The sequence below is a fragment of the Canis lupus genome, chromosome 11 (assembly GCF_003254725.2).
Source record: "Canis lupus dingo isolate Sandy chromosome 11, ASM325472v2, whole genome shotgun sequence".
Lineage (NCBI taxonomy): Eukaryota > Metazoa > Chordata > Mammalia > Carnivora > Canidae > Canis > Canis lupus.
In genome coordinates this window covers 2,476,707-2,501,226 of record NC_064253.1, presented here as the reverse complement: position 1 = coordinate 2,501,226, position 24,520 = coordinate 2,476,707, and the positions used below count along the sequence as shown (strand labels likewise).

General features: G+C 50.6%; 1 protein-coding gene across 1 annotated transcript in view; it reads right to left on the bottom strand.

Moving 5' to 3' along the window:
* The window catches only part of ADAMTS2 (ADAM metallopeptidase with thrombospondin type 1 motif 2), a 224,564-nt gene that overhangs the window by 139,682 nt on the left and 60,362 nt on the right, over positions 1-24,520 (bottom strand). The window contains exon 3 of the mRNA XM_035697210.2: positions 12,067-12,226. Within this exon, the coding sequence (XP_035553103.2) occupies positions 12,067-12,226 (160 nt within the window). The remainder of the gene's footprint in view (positions 1-12,066; positions 12,227-24,520) is intronic.

The following is a 24,520-nucleotide window of genomic DNA, read 5'->3' as shown; positions in this document are numbered from 1 at the left end:
TAGCCCCTGTGGCACATTCCAGAGTCCCTAAAGTCACCAACGAACCTTCCAGCTAGGAATCTATAGATGGCATTTTAACTCATCCCAAATGGGAGCCCAGAGAGCTCTGGACAGAAGCTTTAAAAAAAAGACCTAGACACACAAATACCTCCCAGGCCTGGGCCCCAGCAAAGAAATGATTCTGGCAAGCACCACCTCACAGAGTCTGTAGGCCAGGGTGGGGGCAGAGGGAGCATGGGAGGGGCCTGGCTAGGAGCTGCAGTTCTGGCTCCTCCCTGACCTTGGCACAGACCTGGATGGGAATGTGGATCTTTCCAGAGGGCAGTGCTCCCCTCTGACCACTGGGGCAATTATCTGCCAGGACCCCCAACTTTCCCACAGCTCTATGGCTCCACGTTGCATCCTCTCCATCCCCCTGCCACCTGGATCCAGGCCTCGTCTCTCCTCTGAGCCTCATTAGTGGCCTTCTCCCAGATCCCTGTGTATTCCCTTCTCACTCTCCTCCAATGAACCAGGTCATGCTGTTTCTCCATTTAGAGCAGGGCACTGCCCCTCCCTCTAAGACCGAGCCATGAGACCCACCACCATCTACCCCTCAGGGCCCTCCTGCTGCACCCCCAACAGGCCAATTCCACTCCCCTCAGGACACTCACCCCTGTTTCCACCCCTCTTCTCTCCCAGTGAATTTCAATCCACACTTTTCAGATATGGCTCCAACCCCCAGTTATTGTGGTCAGTTCATGGCATTTTCCATCATTTCTAACCACGCAGGCCTTCAGGGACCAACCAGGTCACCACAAGCTGTATGAGGGCAGGGGTGGGGGGCTGTGAGGCGGTTATGTCTGTCTGGTTCCCAGCATCCCAGAGACTAGCCTAGTGCTGGGCCCTATGTGGGTCATCTATAGAGATTTGCTGAATGAATTGAATGAATAAGTGAACAAGAGATATGGTTTATGTTCCAAGACAACAGCACAGTGAACGGTAGCCAGAGCACCCTGAGGGCAGAGAGGCCTGAGTGCACTGCTGCCCCCCAGAGTGTCCCTAGAGCAGCAGGAAAGGCCCAGGGCCACCTGACATCCCAGTGGGCCTTTGTCCTCAGCAACATTCCAGTTCCGCAGGCACAAAACCAGGAATCCACAGCCAAAAGTGTAATTTGCAATAATAAAAGTAGGCTTCTGTGGCAAGCCCTCAGATACCGCCCAGGAGCAACTGCTTCCCCAGGAATGAGGACCATGCAGCCAGGCTTCCAGGGAAGCCATATTCATGCCTTCTTTTCATGGATATGTAAGCATCAACCGTGTGCCAGGTATTCCTCCCAATGCTGGGAATTCTGCAAGCAAAAGATTCTCCCCACAGTTAGTGTGCAAGGTGACCCGAGATACTTCTGCACACCCTTGCAGAAGCCTCGGTTGCTACATATGTTCAGAGGACCCCCTATGTCTCACGAACAGCCAGCCTTCAGGTAGGAAGCTCTGGGGGGTGGAAAGGAGATGGGGCACAGGGAGCCAGGCAGCCCGGGCCCGAGCTTGCTCCTCCCTGTCACACTTGGGGCTCTACAACTTACCAGCTGTGTGACCACCAGCACCTCCATTCCTCATCTGTAAAATGGGCACAGCAGGGTTGTTACACGGATCCATAAGTTGATGAGCTTGCAGTGCTCTGGGGAATGCCCGCACAGGTAAGCCCGTCCTCCCATAGGCCCTCTATAAATGCATATCCCTGAGCCAACAGCACAGCTCCAGGGGCAGGAGAAGAATCACTCACAAACTGGGTTCTGGAAAGACTGGCTTTTGTACAATGAAAACAAGTAACACTGAATAGAGAAGGGGAACCAGAGCCTGGGGGGAAAGGCTTGTATCAAACGTGACAGAAAGTCGATAAGCAGATAAAGGGCTTATCCGGATACGTACAACCCCAGGAGATTAACACGCAGAGGACTTACACAGGAAGAGGAGACACACAAAGTAATCAAACGTGGGGAGATCATTCATCTTTGCTGGCGATTAGAGAAGCACAGATTAAGGCAAAAAGCAGCACTGCATCCCTGCTGGGTCAGTAAAATATCAGTAGCAAAGCCCCTGGTGAGGATCTGGAGAGACTGGGGAGCTACAGTGGGCTGCAGTCCGGCTCTGCCCCGAAAGCTGTGGGTTTGTCACGTGCTTGGATTCTATGATCACTTCAATCATTCTGCAAGTACTTCCTGACAGCTGCTTGGAGCCAGGGATCCAGGGTGTCCGGGCTGGCTCCAGCTGTGGCCTGCAGGTCAGCAAAAGGAGAGGAACCCAAGGCCCCCTGTCAGGAGGTCCCTATCGTACTAAGGGCACACACGTTAATCACGTCCTGAATTGCTGCTGGGTGCACCGCCTGCCCTGCACACTCTCACAAACTCCCATCTATCCTAGCAGATCCAGGGCCCCATTCCAAAGTGGCAGAGTGGGAAAGAAAAACCTGGCCTGTCAGAGAAACAAGGGCACCTAGTACCCTACAACCCTGTCCTGAACAGCAGGGCCTCTGCCTCCAGGAGCTAGAGGAGCTTCAAATGCAAGCCCGAGCCTGCCCGCCTGCCCACCTGTGTGGCTGCATCTGGGGTCCTGGCCCCCAACCCAAGAGTCTGGAAGCTAAATAGGCTTGGCCTGTGGCCGGCATCATCTGTCTTGGGAAACCCCCTTGCTCTGAACCAGGGCAGCAAGGAGCCATGTGAGGGGTGGGGCTCAGAACTCAGAAGAATGGGCCGCAGTTCTGGCTTCTCACTTGGCCCAGCCACCTGACCTGCCTCTCCTCCCCCAGGATCCCCACCTCAGCTATGTCACCACCATCCACTACCCTCCTGGAGCTGTCCTTTAAAGAGCCAGGAGCTGCCCCTGATCCCTTCCCTCACACCCACGTCCTGTGAGCTCTACCTCCAAGGCGCATCCTGAACACATCTGCCCTCCATCTGTCATCGGCCATCGGGACCACCCAGGCCTCCCCGCTCCCACTCCACTAAAAGTCTTCCAAAGGCCTCTTACTGCTGGGAGAACAAAGCCCACCTTGCCCCACAAGTCCACTGACCTTGCCCTCCCTGCCTCCCCAGGCCCACTGTCAAGTGTTTCTGCACCTGCTGCCCCCTCTATCTGAAGCAGCATTCCCGGGGCAGCCAGGTTTGTGTCACCTCCCGCCTGGGGTAGCTCCCTCCCTTACCTGCCCTCTCTCACGTTAATTACCCTTTTCTTGGACTTGATCTCATTCACGGATTTATCCCTTGGCCCACTGTGTGTCCCTGCTGGCTGGTGAGCTCTGAAAGAGCAGGGACTTCACCTGGTTTGTGCCCTGATTCATCCCCAGCACCCACTCCAGCCCCAGACACAAGGGGGGTACACAGTGAGAATGGGAATGAATGAATGAGTGAATGAGAGAACAAAGGTACCCCTCTAAGCCTCAGTGTCCTACCTCAGGAGTACAGTTATCATTCCTACTGTCCCCTTGCAATGATTGAGGAGCAACAGCAGGCACCTACTTGGTCCGTCCCGAGAGTCAGTGCGATCCACCTCCCTGCACAGGCCCCACTCCAAGGCTATCCCTTCCACCTGGTCCTGGCCTCGGACTCCCCCGAATCCTGAGTAGCCTCTCACCAGAGCCCTGACCTTGTTGCAGACGTGCACCTCACCCTGCCTGGACATCCCCCAGGAGGTGGTCCAGACACACAGTTCCAGATGAAGCCCACACTCCAGCACTGAGCCCAGACTGATGGGGCCAAATCTCAAACTTTAGGAGAGACACCCCAACCCTGGCCACAGCAGCTGGCCCAAGTTCCAACCACATGTGAACATGTGTGCACGTGCAAGGAGGAGGGGGAGCCTGAATGTGGGAGGGGGAGAGAGCCAGACACCAACATTCCCCCTAATTGTGTGACCTCTTCCCAGCTTGGTGTTCCTTCAGGGCCAAGTGCATGGCGCTGTTCAGTATTAATTTCAAAGAGAAATGGGTCAAGGAAAATTGGAAAGTTTTCTAGAAAACACTTTAGGCATGAAGCCAGCTGAAGTGTCTAACACCCTGTGGAGATTTCTGAGAGGAAATCAGGCCTGTGCTCATGGGCACAAAGCAGCAGAGTTCAGACCCTGGGCCCAAGCCCAGGTTCTGCTTCTGGGGAAGGGCCTCCTGTACCCTTTGGACATCCCTGGGGCTCTCTGTAGCCCCATCCCCTCTGCATCCTCAAGAGGCTTGTGTCCTGGGAACCTGTCCCTCTGCCCCTCATTGTGTGGACACAGCACACAGGAAGCCTTCACAATTGTCCTTCACAATTGTCCTGTGGGGGTACCTGAGGCGTAGAGAGAGGCTCATCGGGGTCCTCAGGGATACTCAGGCCCAGCTGCTCCCACCCCTGGCAGGCCAACTGGTACATCTGAAGCACAAACACCACAGACATGTTAAGTTGCCCCTGGAGACATCACGTCTCTTCTAGACACATCCCAGTCAGCTGTACTGAGGACCTGCAAAGAGCAGGCCATGCAGAGCCCATGGCCAATGCAACAACCAGATGCACCACTTTTGCTAATTAAACTCCAGACGCACCCAGAGCAGACACAGCTTCACTCCCCAGCTGCGTGTTATCTGGAAACCAGGCATGGTTACCTCGTGCCAACAAAAAGCTCTTTGGGAGACATGTGCAACACAAACGTAAGAGAAGGAATGAAGGAGCAGCCAGGGCAGAGGAGCCTGAGACAAACAGCCCGAATCACACGGATGGGTAACAGCAAGCACAGAGCAGATGCCATACTGGGGATGAGATGAGGAGGAGCTTGTTTAACCCCTACCATGCCTACCACCACCCCCTCTGTGCCATGACACTCGTTTTACAGATGAGTAAACTGAGACCCCACAGAGCGGGGCGGGGGGGGGGGGGGGCAACCTGCCCAGGCAGGTACACTCGCCTGGCTCCTCTGAGAACTCATGACTCATCTCTGAGAACTGTCCCTTGCATCTGAGTGAGGGCCACACCCAGGGCAGAGCCAAGTCGCTGTCCCCAGGTCACACTCATCATCTGTTCATGGTACTCCAGCAAAGATCAGGTCTCTCCTGGGCCACGTTCACTTGGTTGGTTCCACCCCTGAACAAGATCCCACACTAACTCAGGAGGAGAGAGGGAAGAAGAGGTGGAGGGACAGCAGGCCAGAGACACAGGGACAGCTAAATTTATATCTGAGGAGAGCAGCTGAGCACATGGGCTGACCTCGCCAGCCAGGCAGAGTGCCAGTCACAGTCTGTGTCTCAGGGGGCATGCCTGGCAGTCTTCACTGCAGTAATGTCTCCTCCCTCCTAACCCACTGGACAGGGCCCCCGTCCATGGACCCCAGGGAGAAAGCACCCCCACTTGCCGACAGCTCTGGGGCACTCTCCCAAGTCTGACCCCAAACAACTCCAGGCCTGAGAGAGTGTGCAGCCTCTGCTGTCCCAGTGCCAGCCCCCACCCACCCCTCCAGTATGACGCCACGTCACCACGCTGGCATCTCCTCCAGCGGTCCAGGAGGCTGACCACAGAGCGACGGGAGTGCTGAGGCCTCTGCCAAGGGTGCGCTCAGCTCTGAAACATGCTTCCCAGAGCCCAGAGCCCAGCCAGCTGCCTTGGGTTTCACAACCAATGCTTGTCCTTGGGTTTGCTCTGGGCTCAGAGATGCAGGCACAGCCCAGCTGTAGAATGAGGAGGAGGAACTGACGGGGGCCCCAGGAATGGTGCACCGAGGCATCCAGGTCTTCGCTGCATCTCTGAGCTGGCTGGGCAGGACCTGACGCCAAGACTGGTGTGAGAGCCCCCAGGTCACCATCTGAGAGGGCCAGCCCTATCCACAGGGCTCCAGTGAGCAGCTCAGCAATGCCTAGGCTGGGGACACAGAGAGAAGCCCCCAGACACCAGCCAGGCCTGGGGCTCAAGGTGCAAAGCCAACCAAGGGCCTCTCTCCCCACTCCGGCAGAACCCTAGGCTTCAACACTTAAGATACTGTATAGGCTGAATCACATCCCCCATGATGTCCACAGCCTAATCCCCAGACCCTGTGAGTGTCGCCTTTATGGCTAAGGGGACTCAACCTATCCTTAATTTAGTTAAGTGGAAGACCCTGAAATGGGCAGTCTCCCGATCATTGCAGTGGGCCAAACTTAATCACATGTGTCTTTGTAAAAAGGACACAGACAGAGAATGGACTACAGAAGAGGAAACTGTGCCCACGAGTGCGGAGACCGGAACGATGCAGCCACCAGCCGAGGGATGCCAGTGACCACCAGAAGCTGGGAGGGGCCAGGAGGAGGTCCTCCCACTGAGCCTCCAGAGGGAACCGACTGTACTGACACTGTGATTTTCACCCCATCAGATCTGCTTTGGATTTCTGGCCTCCAGAGCTGTCAGAGAACAAACCTGTGTTGTTTCAAGGCACTGTTTGTGGTAATGTTTCTTGGTCATCACAGGAAACTGACATTGGACATCCACCACCGTGGAGAGTGAAGCCTCCCGAGCTGGCCCCCAGCAAGCTAGCACCCCCTCCACATAGTCCCTAGGCCTCAGCCTCTCCCTTACACCTCACACTCACTGCATCACTGACATAGGCCCAGTGATCCACCTGCCACTGAGTGGAGCCTTGCCCACCTCCCACCCCTGGCCTGGCCTGACAGGACTCCATTCTCCCCACTTCCACCTCCTGCTCCCTGCTTCCGGGCAAGTACTAGCCCGGCCTAGACTGGGCCTCCTCCTCCCACACCCACCAGAGAGACCACAGTGGGCTGGCTGGGACACAGAACTCTCTCTTAGGCCCCTCTTCTACCCAGGCATGCCCACTGCTGGCAGGACACCATCCATCCACACTCTGGAACACTCCAGGCTGCAGCTCCCAGCATCAGCTCTGAGCCCTGGCTCCTGGCCCTGCCCACCTACCTCCACCTTCACTCTCATGACAAGCCCTGCCCTGCTCCTCAGAAGCCTGAAAAACTCCTACCTGGCACAGCCAATGTCACAGGATGAACAGAAATGTGCAATGGGTCAGCAGAGGAAAGACTGCGGGCCGCCGGGTAGGGACTGCTGGCCGGCCATGTGGAGAAGCCATGTGGAGGAACAGCCAGTGCCAGCACCCTGTCCACGCTCTCTCACCGGCCTCCCTTGGCAGCGGCAGCACAGAGCACTCCCGAGGGCGGCGTGCCCCCTCTGCCTGCTAGTGAGGATGCCGCAGCCTGACAGCCGCGGGCAGAGGCTTGGCACAGTCTGCTTCCGAGGCGGCGGCAGCCAAGGTCACGGGCACAGAGCTGTCTGACCTCTCTTCCTCCAGCCAGTGCCTGGTGCAAGGTAGGGCAGGAGGGCACCCTCCTAGCAGGAGCACAGAGCCCCTCCTCTGGCCCATGGGCCTGCCGGGGGCCTAGAAGAGGGGCACAGAGGACACTTGCTCCTCTGCCTCTCATAAGCACAGGTGGCCATGGGGGCCATGATTTATTTGGCTCATTTGGTGCTTTTTAGAAATGTGAAGCAACATTTTAAAATCATGAGAGTTTACATAAAAGTTCTGATGTCTGGATTCTCTTGACAGTGAGAGGATTGCTGCCCCGGGCCCACATTCCCACCAGGTTATGGTCCGGGGAGCCAAGGACAGGGCTGCCCCTGTGGATGAAGCCTCTGGTGGGCCCTATGCCCACAGTGAGGCTAGGGCTGGATGCCATGTGCCGCCACACTCACACTACTGTTTTCCTTTTAGTAGAGACACGTTCTCTGTGCCGATTGTTTATGTCAAAAGGAGGGAAATGAAAGTTGGGCCAAGCACTCTCCCTCTGCCACCATCCCCACTGGCATTGCCTACTGCATCCTGCCAGCCTCTGAGTTCGTGGCTCTTGTCCTTGGATGGCAGGACTTTCTGCTAATGGCACCATGTGCCTAGCACGGAGGCCACATGCCCAGCTTGCAATCCAGGGATCTTTCCCACCCCATGGGGATCTTCAGCCTCCTGCACACAGCCAGGCCCTTAGTGCCAGCAGCAAGGCCAGCTTTGTGCATATGGTCTTGGGGCCAGCCTAGCCACGCCACCGCCCAAGCTCTCCAGGCCCTGCAGTCTGGCTGAGATTGGACCAGAATCTGGCAGAGGTAGAGGGAAGAGGCCCTGCCTGAGTTGCACCTGAGCACTATCCCCAGAGAAGGAGTGAAGGGTGCCCCCTCATGCAAAGATGTGCATCCTGTTCGCTGTACAGTCAGCCGCGTACAGGAGGGCTGGTTCACTTCCTACATAAGCTGAATGGTGGTCCTTCCTGGGACCTGTGAACGTTACCTTATATGACAAAAAAAGACTTTGCAGATGTGATTAGATCACAGATCTTGAGACAGGGGTGCAGAGGGGGAGATCATTCTAGATTATCTGGATGGGCCCTAAATGCAATCACATGCATTCTTACTTGTAAGAGGGAGGCTGAGGAGATTCACACACATACAGACACAGAAGACCAGGAGGCAGAGACTGGAGTGATGTGGCCACAAGCCAAGGGATCCCAGCAGCCACAAGAAGCTGAGAAAGGCCAGGAACAGGTTCCTCCCTCTCCCCACAAGCTCCAGGAAGGCCCTGCCAACACTTGACTTTTGCCTGATGATACTTGTTTCAGACTTCTGCCTTCCAGAACTACCACAGAATCACACACCACAGCTGCTTTAAGTGACCCGGTTGGTGGTAGTATGTCTTGGTAGCCAGAGAGTAGGAGGGAGTGACATGCCAAGTCACCAGCACAAGTACTAGCCCGGCCTAGACTGGGCCTCCTCTTCCCACACCTGCCAGCCCTGGCTCCCCCTCAACAACCCCAGTCAGGGCTGACAGATGGCAGCCATGGCAGGGCTCAGGCACAGGCCCAGAACTCCTAGCGGGACCCTATCCCAAGTGCAAACACACACCAGGGAGGCTGATGTTACACTGTCCCCCAGCATCGTGTCACCCTGGGCACAGGGCTGGCTCAGGGTGGCAGAGACAATGGTGCACCTGGGAGAGGCCTGGCATGGAGGAGGCCTGGAAATGCCTCAAACAACTGTCCCCAAAAGGCCCCCCAACCCCCTGGCCTCAGCTCTGCCCTCCTGCCCCTGCCAGGCTCCTGGGCCCAGCAGAGTGGAGCAGAGATACTTCTGCAACATCTGCAGCACCACAAGGAAAGCAAAGGTCCCCCCCTCTTCTCCCTCAACCCTTCTAATACCCTCCCCTGGGGCCCAAAGGTAGCAATGTTATATGCTAGGCTGCTCTGTGCACACATCAGACCCTGGCCTGAGTCTATGAAGACACATGAACACCTTCATTTCCCATTCACTTCCCCAAGGCAGTCTGCAACCCAGCAACCAACCTCAGAGTTAGTGATGACAATTCCCTGAGGCTGGGTGAACCCCTAAGATCACTCCAGGAAGGCTGTTGGTTGCTTAGGGAAAGCAGGACAATGAGTCTCAGGACCTTGGAGGGGCTGTGTGGGACACCCTCACCCACCCCCACCAGACACCCTTACCCCTAATCCCACACCCAGCCAGACACCTACCTGCCAGACTGGAAGGCCCAGAACAGAGGTTTCCCCTTCCCCAGAGGACCCATCCTATCCACTGCCCATCACGGTGGTTTCAAACCCGCTTCCAGGAGTTGCCCTGGGAGAGGGAGGAGGGAGCTTCAAGTCCATGTGTCCTGTTTGCTTCAGCCAGAGCCACACTGATATATCAGAGCCCCCATTAGAGTTCACTAGAAAAAAGGGTCCCCTGGCTTATACACACACACACACGTCCTAGGGTTCTGGGCCCAGCACAGAGCAAACATGCCCAGCCAAGGACACTGCTTGTATATATCTCCTGGCTGCACCCTGGGCCCTGACAAGGCTTAGGCCAATGGAAAGCTGGACCATCTGAGGTCACCGTGGGCCCTCAGCCCAACCCCAGCATAACATCCATTTGGACCCCCTCCAACCAGCCAGTGGGCCTCAGCCCTGGGCTGAGTGGGAAGGGACATCCAAGGAGAAATGTACTGTCTGTGGACCAAATCACCCACACAGGGTCATGCTGACCATGGGCACGGACATCACAAAAAAGGGACTTGGCCCCAGACTCTGGGCCTGTGGACTGGCCCTACCACCCAGAGCCCACAGCCCAGGCCTGAGGCTTAGAGTCCAGCCTGAAATATCTTCACCCCCCCACCACCTTCCAGTACAACTTCAACTTCCAATCTGTGTGGCATCTACTTTTCTTTTTTTTTTAAGTAGGCTCCATACCCAGCATGGAACCCAGCATGGGGCTTGAACCCTGAGATTAAGACCTGAGATCAAGAGTCAGATGCTTAACCCACTGAGGCACTCAGGCACCCCTCCCTAGCATCTTCTGAGGTCACTGGTTTCTGAGTTTATTCTGAGTTTGAAATTCCTTTCCTACAGGCTGAGTTCCAAGCTCTCCCCAACAGTAGGTGGATGGCTGGGGGAGGCAAGGACAGATTTAATTGAAGGTACCAAAGCCCAGAAAATAAGGCGAGGCCAATACCGCTGCGGGGGCGGGGGGTGGGGAGACAGGCAACACATGGAATCTGGGATCAGAAACAGCCTCCGGCACCTGGCAGCCCCTCTTGGCAGACATCACCTCACCTAGCCTGAGCAGGACCCAGAAGCACCAAGCCCAAAGCCCACAGTGGCAAGCCCTCAGCTCTCTGAGATCCAGGCATTTCTAATCCTACGGGACAGAGGAGGCAGCTGGCCAGTGTGGACCCTGACCCCTGGTCTGGGGTACTTCCACTGTCCATTTTCACTCCTACTTTCACCTTACGGGGTAACTCTTCATCCCTCCCCCTGCGGAGAACGCAAGGATAGGAAAGAGGCAGGAAGGCTGAGGCTGGGGAAGGCCTGGCAGACAGGCCATTCATCACTTGGGGAAAAGGATCCACCCAAAGTATTGATCGGCTCCAGACAGTGTTGGGCTTCCTGATGGAAGGACTCCTGGGTCAAGGTATCTGACACCACTCCTTTAAATTAGAATGGTACCTAATTTAATGCAGGACAGCCTGCACCCAATTTATCTGTCAAGCTGGGAAGTCAGAACTGAGAGACCTAAAATAAATGAGCCAGGGCTGTTTGGGGTGACCGGAGCATCTTGGCAAATCACAGCATGACTGGGCTGATCCAGGGGGGCCTCGGGGGTTCTCAATCTACATGCAGATGAGCCTGACTCAAGACCCAGGCCTCCCTGCTGCTGCCACCTGCCCTGACATCTGCTGCCAGGGGTCCTGGACCACAGTCTGAGGGCTAACCCAGCCCTTAACAACCAAGCACAGGCAAGGCAGCTTTATCTGGTCCCTGAGGCTCTGAGGACTACGAGGCCTGCTAGGATCATAGTCTGCCCCCAACCTGGCCTCACTGCAACCTGTTTTCCAGCATCCCAAGAATGCTGGGGGAATTTGGGCTTCAGGTTGGCCAGGCCTTCTTGAATGGTCTGAGAGGCTGCAGCCAGGGGCTGTCACCAGACCCATTCAGAAGTTCCTTCTGTGGTCCTGGGCCCAGGGGGCACTTTGGTTCTAAGTTGAAAAAGAAAAAAACCCATTTGAGTCTATGCACAGGCCACGAAGGCCGTGGGTACACCTCTGGGGTCTCTATCATACATTTCCCTCCCCGTCCCCCCTTTGACATGTACATGTCTTCCAGAGGGAAGCAGGATCCAAACAGGACCAAGGGAGTGCTCATGACCTTCCTCTATGAGTAGTCAGGGAAGGGCAGTCAGTTGTCATTGCCGGGAAGGCAGACTGCATTGAGGAAGAGGTTGGCTGCCTGAGGTCAGCAGACATCTTCTTTAGGGGCACATGCTCAGACACATGGGCACAAGACTCGGGCCCAGGGGTAGGTCTACTCTGTGCTTCTCCTGCTCCCTGCCACTCACTGGCCCTCACACAGCAGAACGTAGGCCACTGAGCAGCCTTCATTACCAGCTATGGAGGTCCCAGACCTGCTGTCATGTGACTCCCACCCCAGCACTGCAGCACACCCACTGGGGCATGCGGTCAGTGACAGCAGGGCTCCAGCTGGGCCTGGGCAACCCCGGGGCATGGAACAACCAGCGTCACCAAGCAGCCTTACCTGTGTCCAGGGCCTGTGGCCCCCCCGGAGGAGGGGGCCTAGTGGTGGGGGGCCGGCGATATACCACATGCACACGGCCGCGCTCAGCTTCCTCGGCTGCCAGCCCCTTCTCCAGGGGTTCAATGAAGAATTCCTCCTCCTCCATACGGATCAGGCCAGCCTGCAGGACAAAAATGAGATGGTTCAGATTCCTAGAGCAGAGCAGACCGAGGATGGGCAACAGCAAGTAGAGTCACGAGGGGACCTCCCACCAGACCAACAGGACCAGAACGACCCTGCCCAGCATCCCAGGTAGGTGCCAGGCTTGAACCCTGGGCCATAGAGGGCACAAACAGGTGACTCCAGAGGCCCCATCTGCCCAGAGCCTCCCCTTCTAGTCATTGAGGCCAGAGCCCTGGATGGTGGTGAGCCCTATCGGGGGAAGAAGCTCTGTCTGGGTCATCCCTAACCCCACCCCCCCAAAGACACAAACACAGGACAAAGGCCGAGGCTGGGCAATAGCAAGTAGGGTCCCAGAGGGACCTCCCACCAGATCCCAGTCAACTGAGGACTAAATCTGCCATGGATATGTTCAGTTGGACCCAAACAGTATTTTCAAAGTTCTGAACTCAACACTCAAAATGATGAGATTTCATGCTTCAAAACTAGAATTCCAGTGTCCCTCATAAAACAGGTGGACCACAGGGCATACTGCCTGGCAGTGGGCACCATGGATGGAGCAGGCATCCCTGCAGCTGACCACAGTCCCCATGCTCCCACCACCTATCCATTCATCCACATCGGTCACTGGTCCAGACTCTACAGCAACTTAACTGCTGTCTCCCCCAAGACGGGGCCGTACCCCTCCCATGCAGAAAAGCCTTCCCTGGACCCCTGTCCCCACCAGGATTCAGGCTGTTCCATACTCTGGCAGCCAAGACTCTCAGCCTGCCACTGCCCTGCCAGCCCCTGGCTCACACACCTCTCACGCCAGTGTCTGGGACAATCCCATCCTTCCAAGACAGCACTCACAGTTGGCCCTCCTCACTTTGGCCTTCTGGTGAACTCCCATTCTCCCTTCCGCACCTCGTTCAGATGCTCCAGCTGCCATCCCGCCCTCAAGTGCAGGCACATGGCCCTGCCCTCCCTTTGGCTATCCAGCCATCACCACCCCTTCTAGCTCCCATGCTTTTGATTTTCCATCTGTTAGCTATAAATCAGTAGTCTCAGAGTGGGGGCCCCCTGCTGTGTTAACCTGCGGATGTATTTCCTTTAGATCACACATTTATGACCCACCCAGGGGGTTGAGGGTTTTTTTTAAAACCACTTTATTGAAATATGATTGGCATGTAAAAAGATGTGCGTAATGTATACAACTATACGACTCCATGAGTTTGGGTATGAGTATACACTCATTTCCACCATCACTACCAAGGGCATAAACATATCCATTATCTCTCAAAGTATCCTCTTACCCTTTCATCATCATTTTTTCATGATTAGAACATTTTTTTATAATATTGACCCTCCTAGTAAATTTTAAGTACATGATAGAATATTGTTAGCTATAGGCATGGTACTGTATAATAGATCTCCAAAACTTATCTTGCATAACTGAAATTTTGTACCCTTTGACCATCACCTCTCATTTGCCCCTTCCCCCAGTCCCTGGCAACGACCATTCTACTCTCAACCACTACTGTACTCTCCCCTGCTATGAGTTTGAGTATTTTATTTTAAAGATTTATTTATTTATTTTAGAGAGACAGAGAAAGAGGGAGAGTATGCATGAGGGTATGGGCAGAGGGAGAGAGAGAGAGAGAATCCCAAGCAGACCGCCCATTGAGCATGGAACCCCACATGGGGCTTGATACCACAACCCTGAGATCATGACGTGAGCCAAAATTAAGAGTCAAACAGATGCCTAACCAACTCAGCCACCCAGACACCCTGAGTTTGAGTCTTTCAGAGTCTACATTTGTCTTTCTGTGTCTAGTTTATCTCACTTACCATAATACCTTCCAGTTTTCAACCATGTTGTTTCAAATGGCAAGAACTCCTTCTTTATAAAGGCTGAATAACATTCCATTGTATATGCAAACCACATTTATCAATTTGCCATCTACAGATGGACATTTAGGTTGCTTTCATGCCTACTGTGAAAAAGGTTTAATGAATATGGAAGTACAGATATATCTCCAATATTTTGTTTGCACTTCCCTTGGATATATAGGTAGAAGTGGGACGACTGGATCACATGGCGGTGCTATTTTTAATTTTTTGAGGACCCTCCTTAGTGACATATGTGACATAGTGAGAACCAATTCACATTCCACCAACAGTGCATGAGGGTTCCCTATCTCCACACCCTTACTGACACTTATTTTATACTTTTCATAATCATTCCAACAAATGTGAAGATGATATGGTTGGTTTTGATTTGCATTTCCCTGATGTTGAACACCTTTATGTACTGATTGATCATCTGTATGTCTTCTTTGAAAAAATGTTTAATTCAGGCCCTTGGCCCATTTGTAATCAGATTATGCTTTGAGTTGCGTAACTTCTTTGTGTATTTTGAATATTAACCTCTTATCTGATAAATGGTTTGCAATATTTTCTTCCACTCCATAGGAAGCTTTTTCATTTTGTTGATGGTTTCCTTTGCTGTGCAAAAGCTTTTTAGTTTGATGTAGTCCCAACTTACTGATTTTTGCTTTGGTGGCTTATGCTGTTGGTGTCATATCCAAAAAATCACTGTCGAGACCAATGTCAAGGAGTTTTTTGCCTGTATTTTCTTCTAGTTTTAAGGTTTTCAGCCTTAAACTGAAGTCTTTAATCAATTTAGGGTTAACTCTAGTGACTGGTGTAGGACAGGGGTCTTGTTTCACTCTTTGGCAAGTGACTACCAACATCATTTACTGAAGAGATTCTTTTCCCATCTAGTATTCCCAGATTATGTTTGACCATCCCATCGGCCAAACATAATCTGACAGTATGTGTGGGACTACTTCTAGGCTCTCAATTGTATTCTATTAGTCGATGTGTCAATAACATACTGTTTTGACTACTGTAGCTTTGAGGTCTAGTTTGAAATTAAAAAAAAAATGATGCCTCCACTTTTGTTCTTCAGATTGCTTTGACTATTTGGGGTCTTTGGTGGTTCACAAATTTTAGGGTTGGTTTTCTACCAGAATTTGGAATTTTGATAGGGTTCCATTGAATCTATAGATGGTTCTGGGTAGTAGGACATTTTAACATTATTAACTCTTCTGATCCATGAACACAGTATATCTTTCTTTTTTTTCCCGTTTTATTTTTATTTTTTTTACTTTTTTTTTTAATTGGAGTTCAATTTGCCAACATATAGCATAACACCCAGTGCTCATCCCGCCAAGTGCCCTCCTCAATGCCCATCACCCAGTCACCCCAACCCCCCGCCCACCTCCCTTTCCACTACCCCTTGTTCACTTCCCAGAGTTAGGTGTCTCTCATGTTTTGTCACCCTCACTGATATTCTCACTCATTTTCTCTCCTTTCCGCTTTATTCCCTTTCACTAATTTTTAGACTCCCCAAATAAATCTTTCCATTTATTTGTATCTTCTTCAATTTCTTTCATCAATATCTTTTTTTTTTTTTTTTTTTTTTTTTTTTTTTGGTGTATAGGTCTTTCACTTCCTTGGGTAGATTTATTCCTAATTATTATAGCATTTTAGAGCTATTATAAATTAAATTGTTTTTTCTTTTTCAGATAGCTCACTGTTAGTGTATAGAAATTTAATTGATTTTTCTATGTTGATTTTTGTATCCTGAAACTTTAATAAATTTGGTGATTAATTCTAACAGTTTTTAGTGCAGTCTTTAGGGTTTTCTATGTATATAAGATCATGTAACCAGGAAACTTGGACAATTTTATTTCTTCTTTTCCTTTTTGGGTGCCTTTTCTTTATCTTGCCTGACTGTTCTAGTTAGAAGTTCTAGTACTGGGGCACCCAGATGGCTTAGAAGAGTGTGTGACTCTTGATCTTGGGGTCATCAGTTCAAACCCCACATTGGGTGTAGAAATTACTATAATGAATAAATAAATAAACTTTAAAAAAAGAAGAAGTTCTAAAAAATAAATAAATAAATAAATTTTAAAAAGAAGTTCCAGCACTAAGTTGCATAGGCGTGGTGAGAGTGGGCCCCCTTGTCTTGCTCATGATCTTAGCAGGAAAATGTTTAACCTTTATAGCTGCAGGCTTGTCACATACATGACCTCTATTATGTTGAGCTACATTCCTTCTATAACCAATTTGTTGAGAGTTTTATCATGAAAGGAGGCTGAGTTTTGTCAAATGCTTCTTCTACATCTATTGAAATGATCCTAAAAATTTTATTTTTCATTCTGTTAAAGTAGTGGATCACACTTATTGATTTGCATATGTTGAAACAACCTTGCATTCCAGGGATGAATTCTACTCGATCACATACATGATCCTTTCAATGTTCTGTTAAATTCAGTTTGCTAGTATCTTGTTAGGAATTTTGCAACTATATTCATCTGGGATATTGGCCTATAGTTTCCTTTTCTTGTAGCATCCTTATCTGGCTTTGGTATAAGGGTAATGATGGCCTCATAAAACAAGTTTGGGAACATTCCTTCCTCTTGGATTTTTAGGAATAGTTTGAGAAGGACTGGCATTAACTCTTGAAATGTTTGGTAGAATTCACCTGTGAAATCATCTATGACAGGGCTTTGCTTTGTTTGGAAATATTTTTGATTACTAGTTGAATCTGCTTACTCATTATTGAGTAAAATCTGTTTAGATTTTCTATTTCTTCCTGATTCAGTCTTGGTAGGTTGTACATTTCTACGAATTTGTCCATTTCTTCCAGGTTGTCCAATCTTGTTGTATAAGTATTCTGTATAAATACATATTCATAGTATTCTCCTATGATCCTTTAATATTTCTGCGATGTCAGTTGTAATATCTTTTAAATTCTTATTTACATCTTAATTTTATTTGGCTTTGTTGATCCTTTTTATTGTTTTTCTGTTCTCTACTTCATTTATGTCTGCCATGATCTTTGTTATCTCTTTTCTTTAGCTAACTCTAGGCTTAGTTTGTTCTTCTTTTCCAAGTTCCTTAAGGTATAAAGTTAAGTTGTTTATTTGAGAACTTTATTTTTTTATTGTAGGTATTTATCACTATAAACTTTCTTCTTAGAACTGCTTTTGCAGGGATGCCTGGGTGGCTCAGCGGTTGAGCATCTGCCTTAGGCTCAGGTCCTGATCCTGGGTCTGGGGATGGGGATCGAGTCCCACATCAGGCTCCCTGCGAAGAACCTGCTTCTCTCTCTGCCTAGGTCTCTGTTTCTCTCTCTGCATCTCTCATGAATAAATAAATAAAATCTTTAAAAAAAAACTGCTTTTGCGGTATCATAGAAGTTCTGGTGTGCTGCGTTTCCACTTTTGTTTGTTTCAAGATATTTTCCCAATCTCCCTTTTGATTTCTTCTTTGACCCATGCGTTGTCCAAGAATGTGTTGTTTAATTTCCACATATTTGTGAATTTTCCAGTTCTCCTCCTGTTGTTGACTTCTAAGTTTCTTACCACTATAATCAGAAAAGTTACTTGGTATGATTTCAGTCTTTTGAGAGGGAGAGAGAGGAAGAGAGAAAAAGAGAGAGAGAGAGGCATACAGAGGGAGAGGGAAAGCAGACTCCCCACTGAGCAGGAAATCTGATTCAGGGCTCCATCCCAGGACCATGAGATCATGACCTGAGCTGAAGGAAGACACTTAACCAACTGAGCCACCCAGGCACCCCTTCACATATTATGTTACTAATTAGCACCGTTTTGTTTCAACTTGAAGAATTCTCAGCATTTCGTTAAGGTGGGTCTAGTGTGATGAGCTCTCCTCAGCTTTTGCTTGGCTGGTAAAGTCCTTATCATGTCTTCATTTCTGAAGAACAAGTTTGCAAGATAAGGTATTCTTTGTTGGTTTTTTTTTTTTCTTTTATTTCAGCACTCTTAATATATCCTCTCAGTTCTGTTGACCAGCAAAATGTCTGCTGAGAAATCCACTGAGAACTTTATAGGGGTTCTCTTATAGGAGATACATTTTTTCTCTTGCTGCTTTTAAAAATATCTCTTCGTGATTTTAGACAGTTTTATTATAATGTGTCTTACAGAAGATCTTTTTAGATTGAAATTTGGGGGTGATTTTCATAAAGTTGGATGTTCAAATGTCTCCCAAGGTTTGGGAAGTTCTGAGCCATTTTTCTTTAAATGAACTCTCTGCCCCTTTCTCCCTCTCTTCTCCTTATGGGACTCCACTAATGTGTAGATTGTTTCTCTTAGTGGTGTCTCATAAGCTTTCCTCATTCCTTTTCATTCTCTTGCTCCTCTGACTGGATAATTTCAAATAATCTGCATTCTAGCACACTATCTTTTCTATGTGATCCAGTCTGCTGTTGATGCTCTCTATTGAATCTTTCACTTCAAAAACTGTATTTTTAAGCTCCAATATCTGTTTGGTTCTTTTTTATGGTTTCTATCTCTTTGTTCAACTTTTCAATTTGTTAAATTGTTTGTCCTCTCCTAAAGCTCTCTGAACAACTTTGGAACAATTATTTTGAATTCTTTATCAGGCTACTAATGTATCTCCATTTCTTTCAGATAGTTACTGGGAGTCTACTGTCTTCCTTTGATGGTGTCACATTTTTCTGATTCTTCAAAATCCCTGTAGTCTTGCATAGGTTTCTGCACATTTTCAGGCTTTATGAACTGACTTCGTTAAGAAAAGACCTTTACCTGCAGGTGGGAGCACACTGGCTCATGCTGTGACCCCAGATCTAGTGGGCAAAAGCAGGGCACCAACTGCAGGGGGTGTGTGGTGGCTCTGAGACCAGGAAGAGGCAGGGTGCGTAGGGAGGACAGGATGTCTCATTGACTTAGGCTGCTAGGATCCACAACATTGACAGCTGTGTGGTCTTTGCTGAGTACTGCAGGAGTCTGCAATGGCTATAAGCACTGTTGGGATCTTTGGGGGCACCTCCAGGTCCAGTGACTAGGGATCAGGGTAAAGAGTGGTGGTGGCCAGAGCTAGCGGTAAGCACATACTCAGCTGTGGGGACCAGATGCAGATGCCTGGGTAGTGACAGGGTCTGGTTGCAGACATACACACGACAAGCTCCAGAACCCACGGCCAAGAACCAGAGCCAACTATAGGCAACTAGCAGTTACCAACAACCCGGCTGTCAATGTGCACTCCCATGACTGCAGGGTCCCACCATGGGTGCACACGTGGCAGTGGAGGTCGGTGACTACGAGTCAGGTCAGTGGCATGCATGTGCACAGCTGGAGGGGCTAGCCTTGTGTGTCCATGGCTATGGGGATCAGCCACAGGGTCTAGGCTGGTGTTTTGCACTTGTGTAGCCACAGAGGCCAGGGCAGGCTGCTGATGCAGATCCCATGCTTAAGGGGATGGGAGGAGGGAGCGGGATGATTCAAGCAGCTAGTTTCTGTGAATATGAAAGCCTTTGGGGTGAAACCTCAGTGGTAAAATCTGAGGGATCCACAGCAGCTGTGCTGGCCACTGGTGAAAGCTGCTGGTACCCCCTGCATAGTAGACGACTGGGAACCACGGCCACTCCTCATGCTAGTAACTCCTGCCCTTCTTGTTCCAGGCTGTCTCTATACATCTCAGCTTCACTGGCTTCTGGATGGGATGACATGGACTGGGTCCTTTGTTCATTGCCCAGAGAGGCTGGGAAGCTGCTTGCTCATCCCACTCTCCCTCTCCCAGTGTGGGAAAGTCTTTAGTGCTGGGGAGTTCCCTCTTGGCACTGAGGAGTGCTGGCCTGGGGGACAGGATGATGTAAACAAAATGAAGCTGCCTTCCTTTTCTTCTTGGGCCTTTTTTCTCAGGGTTTTTGTTCTACTGCATTGCTAAAGTTTTTTAAGTGGACTCCTGAGCTCTCCCAGAGATGTTGTTTGTGGATAGCTGCCTAATTATTCATCTTTGTTGGGGGATGGAGGCTGAATCCTCTACTCTGCCAATTTGGTGACCTCACTCAGGGCTTTTTAGAAGCTTAAATTAGTTGCTCCAACTTAAGAATCAGAGGATTTCACATAAATGACCAGATTTTCAAATTCTCAAAACATCAGAACAGCTGGCACTTCCTGTTGCTCATCTGACATGCTGGCCTAGCTGGCACTAGCTAGGGGTTCCCTCACGTTCTCCTCTCAAGCCTCCAGAGACAGCACAGGCATGCCAACACCTTGACTTTGGCCTCCAGGCCTGTGAGAGAATAAGTTTCTCTTGTTTTCAATAATGTGTTACATCAGCTGCAGGAAACTAACAAGGGTCCCAGTGGACAGTGGGAAGAAGGGGGTAGTCATTCTCTGAGGGACACAAGATGAGAGAAGCAGGAGCGGCAACCCCCCTGAAGACATGAGTTTGCATCTTGGACTTTCTGGGAAGGGGTCCAAGATGCAGAGAAAGGGGAGGAGCCAGAGCTATGGGGGCCAAGATTAGGGTGCCAAGGTCACCAGTCTGTAGGAGAAGAGAGGGGAGGACAGGCCCCATGGGAACTCTGCAGGCCCCTACACTCTGATTCATGCCTAGATCCCAGGGTCCCACTAGGCCAGGCGGGGAGTGAGCGAATGTTTGCAGATGAGTGAATAAATGATCCAAAAACAATGAGACATGTCCTCTGAGACACAGACAAGAAGGGCAGGGACACCATGGGCCATCCCCTTGCACTGCCATGCAGGTGAGGGTGGACAACAGCAATAGTTACTTTCTCTAGTGCCATTGGCCTCTCCCATGTTTGTGGTTTGGGGGCAGACTGGTGTCTCAAATCCATCTTATTAATAGAACCCATTCAAGTACACGTGGGACCTACCTGCAGCACAGTAGCAGGTGAGTGGTCCAGAGTTAGTGTTCTGGGTTCCCAGCATGACTTGTCTGGTCAGATGACCTCACCCAAGGCACTAAGGCTTCTTGGGCCTCCAATTACTCACCCATAGTTGGGGTTGGTCATCCCTCCCCCTCATATGGTTGCTGCAGGAGCATTTGCACTCTGGGACATGGAACTAGGGCACAGGTTGACGGTGCTCAGCAACCCATGTGATGTCATCCACCTGCTTGCTCTCCATATGAGAAAACTGAGACCTAGGGGTGGGAAGGCCTGCCAGAAACACACAGGATCAAGAAATCAGAGCCCAACCCCAGGTGGAAGGAGCATTTCCTGGGTGGGTCCCTGGGCCAGACCAGGCCTATTATGGCAATTAGAGCAGGACAGTAGGACATCAGCAAACAGCAAGGTAACCCCCTCATCTGAAGGGACTCTTGCACCCCAGGTTGGGAGTCTATGCCACAGGCCTACAGCCCTAGGGTTATTCTGAAGGGACCCAATGTGACAACAACCCAGAACCAAACCTGGTGAAGAGCAGCCCTCTCTGACCTCAGAGATCCCAGGGCAGTTAGAGGTTTCCCCATATGCCAGAGGTCAGGCTCTCCTCCCTGGCTGGTCTCCTGGTAGGCTGACCCTAGGGAACTCAATCTGTTTGATGCTGTCCTGGCCCTTGCCAGAGTCAGGAAACCAGGGCCCAAATTGGCCTGGTTGCCTGGCAGGGACCCTTCCAAACACCCATCTGAAGGGCACTTGAGTTCACGGAGATAAATCTGAAGTATGATGGCAGTTTACTCAGATTTCTTCATGAAACCAGAGACCTCTAATGGACAGTGTTCACAAATGGACAAGTCAGACATACCTCACCAGCATCAACCCATCTCTTCCAGGTATCGATGGAATACACACATGATGTCATACTGATGACCATGGGTGGCACCTGCCCCAAGGCCAGTGGCTGACCTCACTGAGTCCAGAGGCTGACCATCTGAGACTACACGGTCTGCCCACCTCAAGACCAGAACTGCCACCCCAGAACCAGTAAATGACCATCTGAAACTAGCATTTGGTCACCTCTCCAGACCACTGGCCCAAATAAACTTGGCGAGGGGCTCTTCAGAAAGAAAGTGAGGTTCATCTCATTGCCTGATTTTCAAGCATCTTGGTATCCACCCCAGGAATGATCTGTCTAAAAATCTGCAAAAGAAAATTGACAAGAGAACAAGGTACAGAACGTGGGCTACATTTCACTGAGTTTTTTCCAGGACTCTGATTTTCCTGCTACCAGTAGCAAGTGTATCTGTTTCTATATATAATTTTTATTAATAAGAATCTGTTTTCTCTCCCACTTAATAACCATTTAAAGTAGTCCCTGAAGCACACTGGTCTGAAGGACACTCCATCGGGAGCCTAACTGCATCTGTCCAGCCTGGTGCCCCTTGGTGGGGCTGGCACCCTAACACTGGCTCTTACTGCAAACTTACTCTGCTCTTGAACTCTGTGACCATCCAACCGAGCCAGGAGGGAGGCTCACAGGGAGGACTCTATACCTGACCCTCAGGTGCTACTGTAGGGGCTTAGAGCCTGGTGTCTCTTTGGTCATCAGATCAATTCCCTGGTTCTCAAAACTTGGTGAATTATAAGATGCCTGCCCTACTCCTTCCATCTATGCTCTGTGTTTCTTTGTTGTCTGGCTTATGATGAAGTAGTCACTAGGAAAATAAGGGTTAAAAAATTTATAAGAACCTAAAGACTTAACAGCTATCCTCTATTACTTTGAATTTTAAAGTGTTCAAAACACTGACATTATGAGAGCTGAGGTCTCTCTGGAAAGCAAGCATGCATCCTGTTCCCATCTCAAGGCCCTCAGTTCACTGTCCTCACTGGCTCCTTTAGTGGGAGCTGTGGGTTGTAGCATGCAACAGGATTCCACATGTGCGTGACGAGGACCAAGGCTGTTACTCAATCTTGCCATTCTTGTGGACCTCTACTACCAAGACTGGAGGGTGCCTATCGGGATTGCAGTGGTGACAATCGAGAATAGAAAGAAGAAGAAGAAGAAGAAGAAGAAGAAGAAGAAGAAGAAGAAGAAGAAGAAGAAGAAGAAGAAGAAGGAGGAGGAGGAGGAGGAGGAGGAGGAGGAGGAGGAGGAGGAGGAGGAGGAGGAAGAGGAGGAGGAGGAGAAGGAGGAGGAGAAAGAGAAGGACTCTGACAGAAGACAAGGCAGCAGACATCTGCATCGGCTTGCTGTCACCCAAAACTCAACCTTGCTCTGAAACACACATACACACCAGCATTTGCCAAAGGAATCCTCCAAAATGCTGGCATCTGGTAAGATTTCCATTTCTGGAGCTATTTTAGCTCTGACAGAACCATATCCCTTCTTCTCTCCTCCCTTTTGGTAGTGATGGTCTAGTGAGTGCATGCCAAAATGGGATCCGCCCGTTCTGGGGCATCTTTCATTTCCCAGGCACCTGGGGAAGATGAGGGCAGCCCTGGAAGCCTTATTGCGGAGGCAGGCCTGGACCCCAACCACCACCTATGACAGGCCTGAGAACTGAAGTTCCATGGGATTTAAGCTACTCTGTCCCAGCCAGCAGGGGCTCCTTCACAGTTCAGCACCAGAGAGGATGTTTTACATATTCATGTTTTCACTTTTCCAAAAGGAACACCAGTCATCTGTGAGGAGCACTGGCCACCAGCAGGTGAGAGAAAAACCCTGTGGAAATATCTGTCCTCTCCTCTAGGTTTTCAACAGCAATTGCTCTGCACCTCCCAGAACATCCTCTTCTGGAGAAGCATGTCTGTGGATGCCCTTGGGGCAGAGTCCCCACCTCCCTTGCTCTCTGCCACACTTGGTGGGCCCATGTGGCCCTTACCCTGTGCCATCCACCCCCCTCCTTCCTCTTGGGGAGCCATCCCTCCCCTCAGTGTGCAGGCCAGAGCATACTTCCCAGCTGGAGGGGAAGCTGTTGCTGGAGCTAGGCCTCGTAGTGTTTTCCTGAGCCAGGTGACTGCAGAGAGGTCACTGAGCACAGGATCCTGAGCCTGTGTACCACAAAGCCTCGGTAAGCCCATCTAGAAGGCCCTGCCCTTTCTCAGACCTGGTCTCAGGCCCCTCAAGATCCTCTGCTCCAGAAAAATCCCTCTTTTGCCCAAAGCTGCCCCTACAGTTTCCGATGTTCAAAATCACGAGGCCCCAACAGACACATGTCATCAGAACCAAGCCCCATACCCAGTCAAGTGCTAAGGAAAGCTGGAGCCCACTTTGAAGGACAGAGTGAAGGGAGAGACTAGATAGGGGGAGCAAGCACTGGATACAGAGCCAGGAGACCTGGCTTCAAATCCTGGTCTGAGGCCAGTCCTGTTCCCTCTGCCGCCCCTAGTTCCCTCATCTGCAACATGAGAAGCTGGGCCAGGTGAGCTGTGAGTTAGGCATTGGTCATTTTTCCATTAATTCCAACAGGACCTAGGAGAGCTCCAATAGAAAGACCCCAAACAACTAAGAGAAGGAAACCCACTCCTCCCCTGGATCATTGCCTCTGCCTGCAAAAGAAAGGCCAAGGCCTC